This window comes from Benincasa hispida, chromosome 11 (genome assembly GCF_009727055.1).
Source record: "Benincasa hispida cultivar B227 chromosome 11, ASM972705v1, whole genome shotgun sequence".
Classification (NCBI taxonomy): Eukaryota; Viridiplantae; Streptophyta; class Magnoliopsida; order Cucurbitales; family Cucurbitaceae; genus Benincasa; species Benincasa hispida.
This window is the reverse complement of record NC_052359.1, coordinates 4,031,413-4,047,297: the sequence shown is the minus strand read 5'-3', so window position 1 is coordinate 4,047,297 and position 15,885 is coordinate 4,031,413. Positions and strand designations below refer to the sequence as shown.

Here is a 15,885-nt window from a genome sequence, read left to right as displayed (position 1 = left end):
TCAATATTTAATGAGATTTCTTACCTAAATAAATCGATTTAACTAATTAAAGATTTAGTATTTTTATAAAATATAAATATGCATCATAAAATAATAAAGATTGACATCTAATTTTGATGAACTTTTTTTGTGCTAGTGAATAAATTGCTACAAATTTGAAATATAATGATCAAATTGTTACATGCAAAAGTTTTAAGGATTAAATTATTACAATATTGAAAGTACAACAACTAAATCGTTACGAATTAAAGTTCTAGGGATCAAAATGTTTTTTAACTAATTTTTTTAAAAAAACTACCAAATAGGTTGAATTCTTGTGAATCTGTTGAATACAGATTAAAAGTTTCTATACTAATTAGACTTTTTTAATAGTTCAAAATTATCAGATGCAATGGAAAGTTCAAATATAAATATAACTTTATAATTGTTTTGTCCGTCAAAACATAATTCTACTCACCAAAGCATATCTTTATATTTTCAATAAAGAGGTCAAATATTTATTTGAGGACCCGTTTAAATTGACTTGAGTTAAAAATTCATTTTTGTTTATATATTTATGACAAAAGTTGTTGAAAATACTCTTTAAAAACTAATTTGAGTGATTGTCAAATACTCTATTTTTTTAAAATGATTTATTTTTAAATTAAACACTTGAAAATGCATTTCAAATATACACTTTAAATTAAATAAAAAACTAAAACTTGATATAACAGTTCAATATTGGGCCAAATGTATGTATTTTCTTAATTCAATTTTCTGGAAATAATTTGTACATAATAACTAGGGTGGGTTAGTCTTTTGTAGAACCAAAATTCTTCATTATTAAAGAAACATGAGAATCAATATAAACAATGGCTTAACTAGCTTGACACCCTAAATCTTACAAACACACACTTGTAGGTCTCAAAAAATGCTTGATCCTTAAATTTTTTTAATATTAATTCTCAATGTTTTATGAAAATATTTGCATTTAGCCTGTAAGTTTTCAAATTTTACCTTTTTAATTCCCAAGGTTTTGAAAATAGAGTTTAGAGGTTCCTACAGTGATTTTTTTTTGTATTATTTTAAATTAGGGAAAATAAAAACCATCTCTTCTCCCTAAATTTGTTTTCTATACTTATTTTTTCTTGTTCTTGTTCAAGATGTAATATAATTATTTAAAATGATATTGGATTTAATTCCAGACCTTTGGGCGCATATTCACACACATTCTTTAAAATTCTGTTACTGACAAAAATAATAATAATAATAATAATGTAAACTTCATTTTGTTTTTGCCTTTTTTTTTTTTTTTTTTTTCTTAGTTTTGGACTCGAGTAGTGAGCTTTTTAAATAGGTTGTCTAATTTTAGATTGGGAAATAATAAATCAAATGCCACCTAACTATGATAAATTCATGTCGTCGATGTACACAAAAATCACCATGAGTTTTCCTTTTTCTTTTTTGCCTTTTTTTTTTTTTTTATTTCTTAGATTGATTTGCAATTTTTTTTTAAATATAATGATTGAATTCTTAACTAAATTCCAAAACAAAAACAAAGAAAAGCTTTTTTTCTTAAGTAGGTAACAAAATAAAAAATTTTGAGGTGGATATTAGATAAGTTTTCAGTTAAAAAAAAAGAGTTGTCCCATGCAAGGAATCACGTTATTTTTAATTTAGGAAAGCTTTCTCATATAAGAAAAAATGTCAAACCATTTATAGAAATAACAAAAAAAAATATTGATATACACTAATAGACTTCCATCAACATCTATCGCATAATATCAATGATAGATTTTCATTAATTTCTATTATTAATAAACACTGATAATAAAGATTAAAATTTTATTATTTTATATAAATAGTTTTTCTTATTTTTATATTTTTGAAAACTCCTCTTTAATATATTTATATCTTCTTAATTGGACATTTGAATAAAAATTCAACATATGATCAGAATCTCATACAGACTTACTACTGAGGAATAAAAGGAGCCAATATGTATATTGTTAATGGATTCAATTATATTAGGACAAAAAATTTAGCCTTTCTTTCATAAAGTTTAGGCTATAAAATTAACTTCATCCTTGCCGTGAATCATTTAACACGAACTACTATAAACGCTAGTACATACACAAATACATCTACTGAGAAGTAAAACAAAAAACAACAGGAAAATCAAAAAACAAAAAATATTTAACAAGAGATCGGAGGTTCAATCCCCTGAACAATTGTTGTTGAGGAAAAAAAAATGATATAGAAATAAAACCTTCATCCTGGTCTCTCTCTCTCTAAATTAAGAAAACAGTTTATTGAGTTTGGACTATGAAAACCAAGCAGTAATTCAGTTCCATTCAAAGGCTCCAAGGTGCTGTACCTTTCCCAATCCATAATCCAAGCCAAAGCACAGGTAAACAAACTAGGAAGAAACCATGTCTGATACTACAAAAATACTGTGTGCGCGTGTGAGTGTGCATGCGATCGAGAGAAAAGTGCATGATTCAAACCAAATTAAAGGCACTACGAACAAGGTAGAGGAGATCATTATTTGACACAAGAAATCTGGTGATCGTGTGCGCACGTGAGTGTCAGAGATTGAGAGAGGAGTGCAGGATTCAAACTAGGCACAATGGACAAGGTAGAAGAAATCACTCCTAATACTACAAAAAGCTTGTATCTGTGTAATGCGAAAGTGCACGAGAGATCGAGCTAGTAGTGCACTATTCATACCAGAGCAAAGGCACAACAAACAAGGTAGAAGAAATCACTTCTAATGCTACAAAAATCCCGTGTATGTGTGTGTGTGAGAGAGAGAGAGAGAGAGAAATTGAGATTCAATCCCGAGTCCGATATCCACCACCCTATGATTGCAAAAGGAGTATAAACTAAAAAACTACTGCTGAACATTGAAATTGAACACATAATTATTGGACAAAGTAATTTCTTGGATATAACAATATTTTCTGAGCAAATATGAAGAATAAATGGAAGGAAGCAGCACAAAACAGAGCATTCAAAAGCATTACCTCACATTATACAACAATTCGTCTGCGACTCTAACATTTCTGGAGATCTGCATAGAGAAAGAGAGCATATCGATTATTGTCAACATAACATCAAAATTTGATCCAGTTTTTTTTTCATTTTACACGCAACAAGTCTCAGAACTTCACTTTAATGTACTTAAATATAATTATGCTAATACTTGTAGGAACTAGGAAGATGGTGAAATTACAAAGAATAGAGAATTTCGGTTAATACTTGTTTATGACGAACTATACAAAACTAATAAGATAAGCACAGTAACTAGTTGACAATCACAGGTCAAATATACTCACAGTTGTGCAAGATTAGTTAAATCGAAATCAGGTGCCAGCTCCTGCACAATATCATTTGGTGGCTGACCACATTCTTGCATTTTCTGCATGAGCTCCACAACTTTATTGAAGTTATCGGGTTCGCGTTCGTACACAATGTTGAGATCTTTTATCAGTTTGTATTGCTGAGAATAGCGTTCGTATTCTTCTTTGCTCAAACTTGCTTTATGATCCTCCAACCACTTAGGATATCTTTCTCCTATTTCCTTCATTGGTTCATGCAGAATCTCTTTGGATAAAAGTTGTTGCATCATGGTCTCAACAATGGATTCCATGTCCTATGATTGGAGAAGTGGTGCATGTTAAAACTCATGGTAAAATTAACATAGAAAAACTAGTAACATTTCAACCAACATGGAAAATGGTCAAAACTAACTTATTGTTCATATTTGGAAGAGAAAATAGTGATCAAAACTCCCCAATGGCAAGCACTCAGGATGTCTACCCCCGCTTGAAAATTTAATAACTTAAAATCTTTTGTCTCTAAAGGTAAACTTGAAGTGGGTGAAGCCTAGAGATTAGAGGGAGTCGTGACAATAAAGCGGGAGTGAGACCCAACACCATGAGTATTAAAAAAAGCTACAGTGAAAATTAGAAGGTGTGACTGTTCCCCACAAATATTTTCCAGTGTAATATGTTATCTTTACTTTATCGTTCAAATTTTACCGGATGTCCACAAAGAGACTTATGCTATTTGTTAATAATAAAAAGAGAAATTTTAATAGCCACAGCCAACTCAGGCATTATAACATTTCCTGGGATCCTATGGAAACATGCTATCAAACTACATCTCAGCATTACTTCAATTCTATTTCTTTTTCTTTTTCTTTTTCTCAGACTTCAATGCAGAACCATGAAAGATTACCCGAAACAACAATGATCTAAGAAAACCCTTTTCCTTTACATTTTTTCTTTCAGAAGAGGAGTTTCTACTTGTTTCCCCTTGGTGTTTAAACTTCTTTTTCTTTTAGAAAAGGAAACAATAATTTTTACTGATGAAATGAAAAGAGGTTATTGCTCAAATTACAATGAGAGATAATAAGCAAAGGAAACTCCGAGGGGAAGCAACTAGGATCCCTCTCCACACCTCTAAAAACTCTATTATTTATCACATTCAAAGATCCCATAACAAAGGATACGCTCTAGCAAACCATAAAAAACGGCCCTTCTCACTAAAAGGTGAATGGAAAAGAAACTCCTTGATCGAAACACTAACAACTCTCTAATGAGGAAGCACAAACCCAATTCGCAAAGTCACAACTCCAAAGCAGGTGATCAAAGTCTTCCTCTGCCTTTAAGAAAAGAATACAACATATAGACCCACTAACCTCAACATCTTTCTCGAAAACCGATCCAAAGGGTTCACACGACCGAGTAAAATTTGCCATGTAATTTACTATTACAGTCATGGATCCAATGAGATTAACTTTTGATTAAGATTCTATTAAATCAAGAAGTCTTTTGTTCAAACCATCAATAAGAAAACTAAAAGTCCATGGATGATGAATATATACATATATATATATATCATGAGAGAGGTGGTTGGGAAGTCTGATAATACTACTTAGTATCTTACATAAAAAGTTAAACTTATGAGATATCTGTGCCTAGACCATTCTCGACCATTTTAGAGCACCTACCATCTATTTAATAAACTCATCAATCGAGTTAAAAGCGATCTCTCTCAGCAGTGTATTAATAAAGCATTTAGAAGTAATTGATTAAAGAAAACTTATTACGCAGTCATTTGAATTCCTTTAACACAAGTTCAAAACTCCATTACATGAATAGGAATCTGAAGTGTCTCTAGGCAAAACCTCAATAAGTGAGGGACCTAAAGCAAGATAAAACATATGAGAAAGGGTAACCAAGAAACATATTGTCATTCTATAGACAAACACAGGGAAGATATCTAACTTCTGAAAAATGAGGAAGAAAATATTCAGTTACGCTTGCAACTGAAAAGGAAATGCTAAGAATAAGCCATCTTCATTATTGTCAGCATTAGCAAAGTTCATTAGCTTAACTAGGTATCTTTGCTTCCTCTAAAAGGTTGTAGTGTAGGTTTGAATCGTCGCCAGTATTTCCATTAAACTTCCTAAAACAAAAGACTACTATATCAAAAGCCGATGGTTCCAGCTTTGATTTTTTACAATTGTTGAACTCACAAGTTACTTGACAATGAAAGAAGGTTTAAGCCCCAAACTCACAAAGAGGGCAGGGGTACTTACTCCAAACAATAGAACAAGAGATGTGAATGTGACTTAAGTTAACGGATCAAGAGAGAAAATCCTGACCGGAATTATGGAAATTCTCAGGCATCTTTATACCCTGCACTTCTTCTATGATCATTTTCAGAAGAAACGTATTTAACTATGGACAACATGCCATAAAAATCTTCATAAAAAAGCAATAAAGCACTTCCCACTCTTCCATCATCATACCAAACTCACCCTCGATCAACATCTAAACACTTGAGATTACAAAACATTGTTCAACAGACTTCACACTAAGAAAAGTATTTCCATTAAATGCCAAATTGAACATTCAAAAGTTCCAAAGGCTTCAAGCAATGTACCTGAGAGCCAGCCATCTCCTCGAACTGCTTCACCCAATCTTCCATCAAAGCATCTTTGCCAAAATCATCAACGCCAGGTTTAGGACCTGCTACTGATTCCAGCCCCTTAACCGCCTCTCTGGTCTGCTCTCTGAGCTTATCAAGAGCCTCAGAAACATGCGATTCCTTCGAAACTTTTTGCTTCCCCTTTTTCTTGCTCCTCAAGTCAGGCAAACCCATCCCTAAACCTTGAACCCCAGAAGGGAGAACCGCTCTACTCTCCGCCCCATCTCCACTTCTACAAGAATACAGAACTAAAAACATCAAGAAACCGACTAAATAAATACACTACCAACAAACGAAGAAGCTTCTAACAGAGATTGATTGACAAACCTCGAAAGGGAAGGATTAAGGTCGAATTTCTGAAAATCGTCCAAAGCACCTGAGACAATTAAAACCGAATTCATAACAAACAAGAAGAAAAACGTAAGAGAAACGAAAACCCACTACGTATTTGATGAAGTTTGAACATACTATCAAGAAGTTCGTGTAAATCATCAGGATGGTCAGCCATGGATGAAATGGAACTGGGTTTCGAAGAACTTGGGCAAATTCTATCGGTTTATCCCAGTTTTCAATAGATTGAAGGGCGCAGAGGAGTGTTAGCCAGTTGCAAAACTGGCCTGGGAAAAGGGTCCTTCGAGAAAAATTGGTGCGGGATGGGGATTGCGAGAGGCAAATTCTCAGAAATTATCTGGCGGTGTAACCAACACGGGTGTGCAAATTTGTTGTCAGCAAATCGATCCAACGGTTGCCGTTTGATCTTCGGTTTGACTCGTTGACCCTAATTATATAAAGGCGTCGCCAAGTTCATACCATAGAGGATTTTTTTTTCCCCACTCCACAGAGTCTTGCCCTTAGGATTTTTTAATTGATAATATTTTTTTTAAACAACATAATTATATATAGATTGAAAACTGAATATGTGTGTATATATATTTTGCAGATTCTCATATTCACCCCGAAGGAAAAATATATATTTGTTGTGAATTTGAGGATAAAAACGAGGCACAATGGGATATGGATATTGAAAAAATATAATATTAAAATAATATATAAATAAATAAAATAAAATAACTAAACAACTAAATTTGGAATGAATAAGGAAAATCATAGAAAATAGAAAATTCCTCAAAAAAAAATCTCCATTTTCTCCAAAATTCATGGAATTTCAACAAATGTATTTGTGTTTACAAAATCCACAAATGACCACTTATTTATAGAAAATTTTGGGAAGTGGCACACTTGAACACTATGCATAGGTGGTTGAATCACACATGGCCAACACACGTGGTAATGAAAAAATGACACTAAGCATGACACTAATAGGCATTTATTATTACTATTATATTTATAATAACTCCCCCCTTAGATGCACGTTACATATATGAAATATGCCTCATCAAAACCTTACTAGGAAGAAACCATGGAAAGAAAAATCATAGTAAAGGAAAAAGAGTACATATTTCATATAATTTAAACTTTTAAAAGAATATATTTGCTCCCCTCGTGATAACATCACTTAAAATCTCTGAGTCGCTGCATTCCAACATTGTGCACCAATTTATCAAAGGTTGCGGTAGGTAATGCTTTTGTAAATAAGTTTACCAGGTTATCTTTTAGACAAATTTGTTGTAGAATGATGTCGTCATTTTCTTCAAGATCATGAGTGTAGAGAAACTTCGATGAAATATATTTTGTTCTATCTCCTTTAATATATCTTCGTTTGATTTGTGATATGCATGTTGTGTTGTCTTCGTATAATATTGTTGGAAGATTTTTACTAGAAAACAAACCACGTGTTTCACGAATGTGTTGAGTCATTGATCTTAGTCATACACATTCTCGACTAGCCTTGTGAATTACAAGAATTTCAGCATGATTTGAGGAAGTGGCTGTTATGGTCTGTTTCACCGATCGCCATGATATGGTAGTTTCTCCACATGCGAACAAATAACTGTTTGAGATTTAGCTTTATATGGATAAGATAAATATCCAGAATCTGCATAATCAACTAGATCAAAATTTGATTTATTTGAATAAAAAAACTCATATCAATCGTTCCTCGGAGATAACAGAGTATATGCTTAATTTCGTTTTAATGTCTTTTAGTTGGAAAAGAACTATATCTTGCTAATAAATTTACTAAAAAGGCAATATTTGGTCTTGTATTATTAGCAAGATACATAAGTGGACCAATTACACTAAGATATGGTACTTCAGGACTAAGAAGTTCTTCATTATCATCTCGAGATTGAAATATATCTTTCTTCACATCTAGTGAACGAACTTCCATTGGAATGTTCAATGGATGTGCTTTGTCCATATAAAATCTTTTCAAAACTTTTCTTGTATAAATTGACTGGTGAACAAATATCTCATCTACTAATGCTCAATTTGCAAGCCAAGGCAAAATTTTGTTTTCCGAGATCTTTCATCTCAAATTATTTCTTAAGATATTCTATTGCATTTGAAATCTCTTCAGAAGTTTCAATTATATTTAAATCATCGACATATACAGTTATAATAGCAAATCTTGACTTTGACTTCTATATAAAAACACATGAACATATTGGATTGTTTCGATATCATTCTTTCAACAAATATCCACTTAGACAATTGTATCACATTCTTCTTAATTGTTTCAATCCATATAGCGATCTCTGTAGATTTATTGAATACAATTTCCCGGAATTTGATTTATATATTTCAAGTACCTTAAATCATTGTGAGATTCTCATATAAATATCATTATCAAGAGCTTCATATAAATTTGTTATGACTGCACCCATAAGATGCATGTCCAGATTTTCATACACAGTCAGACCAATTAAAATATCTTAATGTAATTGTATCCACCATTGGAGAATACGTCTCCTCATAATCAATACCAGGTATTTGTGAAAAACCTTGTGCAACTAGTCTTGCTTTATATCTTGTGACATCATTATTTTCATTTCTTTTCCTTACAAGTACTCATTGTATCCCACAAGTTTGACACCTTCTGGTGTTGAAACTACTGGTTCAAAAACCTAACTTTTTTAAAGTAAGTTTAATTCTGCCTCAATTGTTTCTTTCCACTAAAGCCAATAATTTCTATGTCGACATTCTTCAATAGACTTTGGTTCAGAATCCTCATTGTTCATATATTATATTAAGAGCAATATTATATGCAAAAATGTTGTCAATAACTATATTAATTCAGTTCCATCTTTTTCGTATCATGACATAATTTATTGAAATCTCATTATTATCTTTAGGTATTTCACCTTCCTCACTAGTTATGTCGAGGATTTTTTCATGGGTGTTTACATCATCAATCAAGTCTTCTTGACTATTAATTATTTTTCTTTTTTAAGGATTCTTATCTTTGGAACCCACTGGTCTACCATGCTTCTGGCGTGTTCCAGACTCATTAGTGACAACTTGTTATGTTGGGATATCAATTTTTTATGGAACATTTGCAGCTGGTATATGTGACTTAGTTACTTTCTTTGCATCTATAAATGCATATGGTAACTGATTTGCTACATTTGCAAATGAATTATCTTCTGAACTTCACGTTCACATTGATTTGTATGAGGATCTAAATGAGACAATAACGATGCATTCCATGTAATTTCTTTTCTAACTTCTTAATTCCTCCCCCCTAATATTGGAAAGTTGGAAATTTTGTCTAATTAAATGACAATCAACAATTCATGTAATAAATACATCACTCATCAGCGGTTCAAGATATTTAATAATTGATGGGGAATCATATCCAATATATATTCCTAACCTCATTTGAGGACCCATTTTAGTACGTTGTGGTGAAGCAATTGGAACATATACTACACATCCAAAAATTCTTAGATGGGAAATATTTGGCTCATGGTCATAAGCTATTTGTAATGGTGAGTACTTATGATAAGATACTGGCCTAATGCATATAAGTGACATTGCATGCAAAATAACATGTTCCCATACAGATGTAGGAAGCTTAGCTCTCATAAGTAATGGTCTAGCAATTAACTGTAAACGTTTTATGAATGATTCTGCTAAACCATTTTGTGTATGAACATGAGCTACAAGATGTTCAACATTTATCCCAACTAACATACACAAATTATCAAGAGGTTGGGATGTAAATTCACCAGCACTATCAAGACGAATGGTCTTAATTGTATAATCAGAAAATTGTGCTCTTAACTAAATTATTTAAGCAAGTAATCTTGCAAATGCAAGATTTCAACTTGATAATAAGTACATGTGTGACCATCTACTAGATGTGTCTATTAATACCATAAAATATCTAAATGGTCCATTTGATGAGTTAATAGGTCCACATATATCTTAAGGAACTCTTAAAGAAAGAGTATCCATGAGCATGTTCGGATCTTTCCTATTTCATTGTGACTGAATTACCACACATACATTCTAACAAATAAGTATGCAATTTGACACTAATTAACGACATGCTTTGATAAATAAAATACAAGAGATTGAGTATACGCACCAGTTGAAGACACTATTCACTTCGAACTCAACCCAGAGAAAGTAAACCTCTACGTTCTTTATCGCCCAACAAACAGTCGGCTACCAGTAGCATGATTGTCTACAGGAACGGTAGCGTACGAACAAGTAGAAGCGGGGATGACACCACCACTTAGAACCCTTGGTATTCTCGGAGTGAGAATCCAAAGAGTGGTCTTTGTTGGATTTGGTAGAGGAAGGAGGAAAGGGATAATCGTGTAGAACAACAAATAAGTAGGAGAAGACTATCGTATAGCGGAATGCTTATTGTTTATAGAAAGCTACACGATCATGTAGGTTTTACTAAGCGATTGTCTAGTATTTAGTAAGCGATCGTTTAGAAAACTCGGCACGTGAAGCGATCGTTTAGAAAAGCCGAACGATCGTTTAGAGAATGCGGGCAATCGTTTAGACGCGAGGTGTGTGATCGTTTAAGCGATAGGGCGCTATCGTATAGGCTCTCAGCTAAGCGATCGACTCGTTTTCACACCTTTTGCAATTTTTTCTCGAACTTTTTGCAAAATGAAACCAATTTTCATTTTATTCTTAAGTTACAATAACCGAATACTGATTTTCCCACTAATGCACGAGGAGAAGTTTCCGGCCAATTATCACATAATTAACCAATTAATTAATAAATGAATATAATCATATTATATTTTTAACCTATAGTTTGATATCATATATCTACTATAGTAATTTCTCCTCTGTTTGATATAAATCATATTTATATCTAATTTCCTCCAAAATAATGTATCTCATACATTTGGTCAATTATATCATATATAATTAACCAGTTCAATTATATCATATATAATCGAACTCTCTCTTGTCAATTTGAACACTTCAAACTGACCCAAAAATTGATTATCGACTTTATCCAAGCTATCTAAGGGACCTTATGGACTTGTGGCTCGAAGCTCCAACGTTATGTGAATAATTGACTGAACTCTTTAGCCACAAGATCCACCATCCATTAATTGGTAGGCATTCCACTAAAGACCAACAACTGAACTCTTTTTATCAAAAATATATTTTTGTGTCTATAAGATATAACCAATCATGAGTATGATGACCCTTCACAGATGCTCGTAAGTACAACTGGGCTAATTTACCGTTTTGCCCCTGTAGTTACATCTCACTCCTTAAGTACCACTGATTCCTCTGATGAACAATACAACATAGTCCAATTATGTGTGAACACCTCTCGGGCCAAGAGAAGGTGTGTGGCACCACATCGTTTAAGCCCTGGAATCAGTCCTTAAGAGAGCTATCTATCTACTTGACTCTGCCTCGGGGAAGGAGTGAATTCCATATTGTGTAGCTAAGTTTCTAGCTCCCAAATCAGACGAATCCCCAAAATGGTAGGTTTGAGTCGGCGACCTGGCCACTCGCACCCATACAAATCAAAGGGTCGCCCTCAATGACAGGAGTTCCTAACTCACTTAGGATTGGGGTCATGTTACCTATGGTCATCTTAGTGAAGTGAAGTCTCTGTCATGAACGGTGTTATATAACGAGACGTTAACACTTCATGGTCAGGTCTTATACAAACTCTTTGTATAGGACGTCCCCGCTCGCATGTCCCCTACACGAATGATCAGGATTAGACCATCTGTGACAAGTCACAACACTTGTGACCATTCCATAAAGTGGGCCGCATCCGTAGTGTTATCAGGATAAGGTTTCCCTCCTATATCTATATACTATAGACCATTTTGGTTATCACTCAAGACATAATCCACTTGTATGTCACCACATACATGCTTAAGTTACATACAGATAACTAGAGATTTTATGTTTATTGGTTTGTGGTAAAGCAAATAAAACAAACAACTGAGCAAAATCAAGATGTGAAGTAAAATATCATATATTATACTACACAAGTGTTCGTACAAACTGTTTACAAACTACATGACACGAAACTTTAGGGCATCAACCCCAACAATATCACCATGAATTCATTATAAAAATGCAGGTGATTCAATCCCCACTTTAGTTGGTGATGGTCTAATTATCAATTTTTCTTGAGAGCAAGCATCACTTGATAATTCATTAGATTGAGTAATCTTCTGGCTCTTCAATGAATATCTATTTGAATTCTCAATAATTCTTCTCATCATTATAGATCCTGGATGACCCAATAGTTCATGCCAAATTGTAAATATGTTTGAATTCATGAACTTCAGGTTCACTATTGCATATGTTTCAATTACTTGTATATGAGTATAATATAATCCAGAAGATAAAGCAAACAACTCTTTCAGTATATGTTTTTCATTTGAGACAGTAGATATGATATATAGGTATTCCACATTATTCTTACTATCAATCTTAATATGATAACCATTGCAACGTATATCTTTAAAACTAAGTAAATTTCTCTTTGATTGATTAGAGAACAATGCATTATCAATTGTAAATTTTTTTTCTCTAGGTAAAATAATATTTGCTTTTCCAAAACCTTCAATAAGGTTTGCATAACCTGATATCGTATTGACTTTTGCTTCCAGCATTGTCAGTTTGGAAAAATATTTTTTATTTGTAAGTATTGTATGTGTAGTTGCACTATCTGTCAGGCATGAATCTTCTTTACTCATTTCTTAGTCACCCAACATATGAAAATGATCCTAACATCTACTAAGAGAAGAAAAAAAAAACACGAAGATGAAAAAAAACAACAACATTAGATCTAAAGGAAACAATTGATATTCCATCAATTTTGCTAATTTTCTCTTCAGAAGATTCAAAGAAGTCCACCACATTCAAATTTGTCATATGGGATGGGTCAAATATGTCATTATCCTAGTGTGCAAGATTTTCTTCCACATTTTTCTCTTTTTCCTTCCGGGAGGCTTGATAAAGATCAACTATGTGTTTTGACGTACGACAGGTACGTGACCAATGCCCAGTCATTCTGCATCGGAAGCATTTATTTTCAACACTTTTTAAACTCTTATCTTGTAGAGTTTTTCCTTTGTGATCATCATTTTATGTGGTTCTTTTGAAATTTGAATGATTATAACAGCCAACACGAAAATAATAATTATTTCTTCCTCTACCACAATAACGACCTCGACCACGATTATTATTAAAATTCATAGCATTCACTTCAGGGAATGGTATCGTTCCAGTTGGTCGAGATTCGTGATTTTTCATCAATAACTCATTATTTTGTTCGGCCACGAGAAGACATGAAATTAATTCAAAATATTTTTTAAAACTCTTCTCTCGATATTGCTGCTGCAGGAGCATATTCGAGACATGAAATGTAGAAAATGTCTTCTTTAACATATCAACATCAGTAATTTTCTCTCTACATAACAACAATTTCGAGCTGATTTTAAATAGTTGTAATCACTTACTGATCTGAAATCTTGTAGCCTCAAGTGCATCCACTCATAGCGAGCTTTAGGAAGAATAACTGTTTTTTGATGATCATACCTCTCTTTCAAAATTTTCCACAAGATACGAGGATCTTTTATTGTAAGATACTCTATTTTCAATCTCTCATAGAGATGATGATGAAAATCATAGCTTTTGCTTGGTCCTAACTGAATGTTGTATTTTCTTATTTAATAGTATCTCCAAGATACATAGCATCCAGGTGGATTTCGGCATCAAGCACCCATGACAAATAATTATTGCCGTTAATATTAAGGGCGAAAAATTCTAATTTTATGAGATTTGTCATGACAGCACTATAAAAAAAATATTGTATTCATATTAGAAATTTAATAGATATTAAATATGCAAAATAACAATAAATTTATTAATTATAATGAAGAGAAAAAAACAGTCATATCTTTATGACCTACCTTCAACGAGAAAACGACATGAGCTCGTGTTGATAATGTATTGTGAATTTGAGGAGAAAACCGAGGCACAACAGGAACACAGAATCGAGAAAATATAATATTAAAATAATATATAAATAAATAAAATAAAATAATTAAATGACTAAATTTGGAATAAATAAGAAAAATTATAGAAAGTGAATTTTTTTCCAAAAATCTCCACTTTCTCTAAAATTCATAGAATTTCAACCAATGCATGTGTGTTTACAAAATCCACTAATGACCACTTATTTATAGGAAATTTTGGCAAGTAGGGAGTGACACACTTGGACACTATACATAGGTAGTTGAATGACACATGGCTAACACACATGTTAATGAAAAAATGACACTTGGCATTGGACACTAAGCATGGCACTATTAGGCATCTATTATTATTATTATTATATTATTTATATTAATATTAAAATATATATTTTTTGGTAATCAGAAGTTCGTTCAATTTTAGTCTCTAAATTTAATTGTCCGCTATTTTATCAAAATTATGTCCTATATTTACCAATAAACCAACCTATGATGGTTGTCCAATTTTAATCATTGTACTTTCAATAAATCTTAAATTTAATCTCTCGGGATTTTGTTTTAACGTAAATTATGGATATTTTTTTTCTTTTACGTGAATAAGAGATTAAATGTGATTTTTTTTAAATCTACTATAATTTAATGTGAATGGTAGGATTTTAGAAGCGAATGATAGCTGAAATGTGATTTTTTTTCTTTTAAATATTAACAATGTTAACGGATATGTTCCATAATTTTGTTTTTTTACAAATATATGGATGACCTAAAATTTGGATGGTCAATGTTGTTTGACTTAATTTTTGAGAATAATGAAGGATGACTCTATGCCATTATGAGAACGGATTAAGAGCGTTTGAATTGTCCATCGCAATTTTAGTGGGTGTAAAATTAAGGTTATCCATACAACAGTAATCTCACACTCTAAGTCTCTCCCTTCCTCCCTCGTCTCGTGCTCCTTCAACCTCCCTCACGCTTAAGTAATCCAATACGTAGCGTCTCACACACTAGTGCTTTTTCCGTCCTCACTCCCTCACACTCCTTAGCGTTCTCTCACTTGCATAGTTGCATTCCTTTTTCACTCTCTTACTAGCGCTTCTCTTCACTCTTTCACTTGTACTCCTCTTCACTCTCTCATTCTCACTCATGAATATTCACAATCCTCCTTGCTTTTGTGGGAGGAAATGATATATATATAAACTGAATAAACAGCAAACTGATTACACATCAACTAGAAAATAGTACACTTAATGTATAAATGTAAACCAAATGGTGTAACAAGACTTAGATATGGAAATAACAAAAAAACTTTAAAAAAAAAAAAAAAAAACTTCAAAATATTTGAAGATTAAAAAATGTAGTGGAGGCACGCTTCTTATAAGCATTGTTATGAAGACAATTATTCGACTTGCACATGCTGCAGACTGACCACAACGATTGTCTTATAAAGATACAACGACTAACTCCAGTAGAAATGCAACCTCAAACTACTCGGATCTGGTAGAACTTTTGGATACTAGCT

At 32.6% G+C, this 15,885-nt stretch overlaps 1 protein-coding gene across 1 annotated transcript; it reads right to left on the bottom strand.

Moving 5' to 3' along the window:
• Positions 1 to 2,860: 2,860 nt before the first annotated feature.
• Positions 2,861 to 6,674, bottom strand: LOC120092204 (peroxisome biogenesis protein 19-1-like). The gene is made up of 5 exons (XM_039050442.1): positions 6,448 to 6,674; positions 6,307 to 6,355; positions 5,935 to 6,211; positions 3,318 to 3,634; positions 2,861 to 3,052 (listed from the first exon to the last, which is right to left on the bottom strand). The coding sequence occupies exons 1-5, from the start codon at positions 6,485 to 6,487 to the stop codon at positions 3,007 to 3,009; spliced, it is 729 nt and encodes a 242-aa protein (XP_038906370.1). The 5' UTR covers positions 6,488 to 6,674; the 3' UTR covers positions 2,861 to 3,006.
• Between the last annotated feature and the right edge of the window lie 9,211 nt (positions 6,675 to 15,885).

Excerpts from the sequence above, each read along its gene's own strand:
- LOC120092204 (XM_039050442.1), bottom strand. The coding sequence starts at position 6,487 with ATGGCTGACCATCCTGATGATTTACACGAACTTCTTGATA. Across the intron at positions 6,356-6,447 it reads TTTACACGAACTTCTTGATA|GTGCTTTGGACGATTTTCAG; the intron begins GTATGTTCAAAC and ends TAATTGTCTCAG. Across the intron at positions 6,212-6,306 it reads CTTAATCCTTCCCTTTCGAG|AAGTGGAGATGGGGCGGAGA; the intron begins GTTTGTCAATCA and ends GTATTCTTGTAG.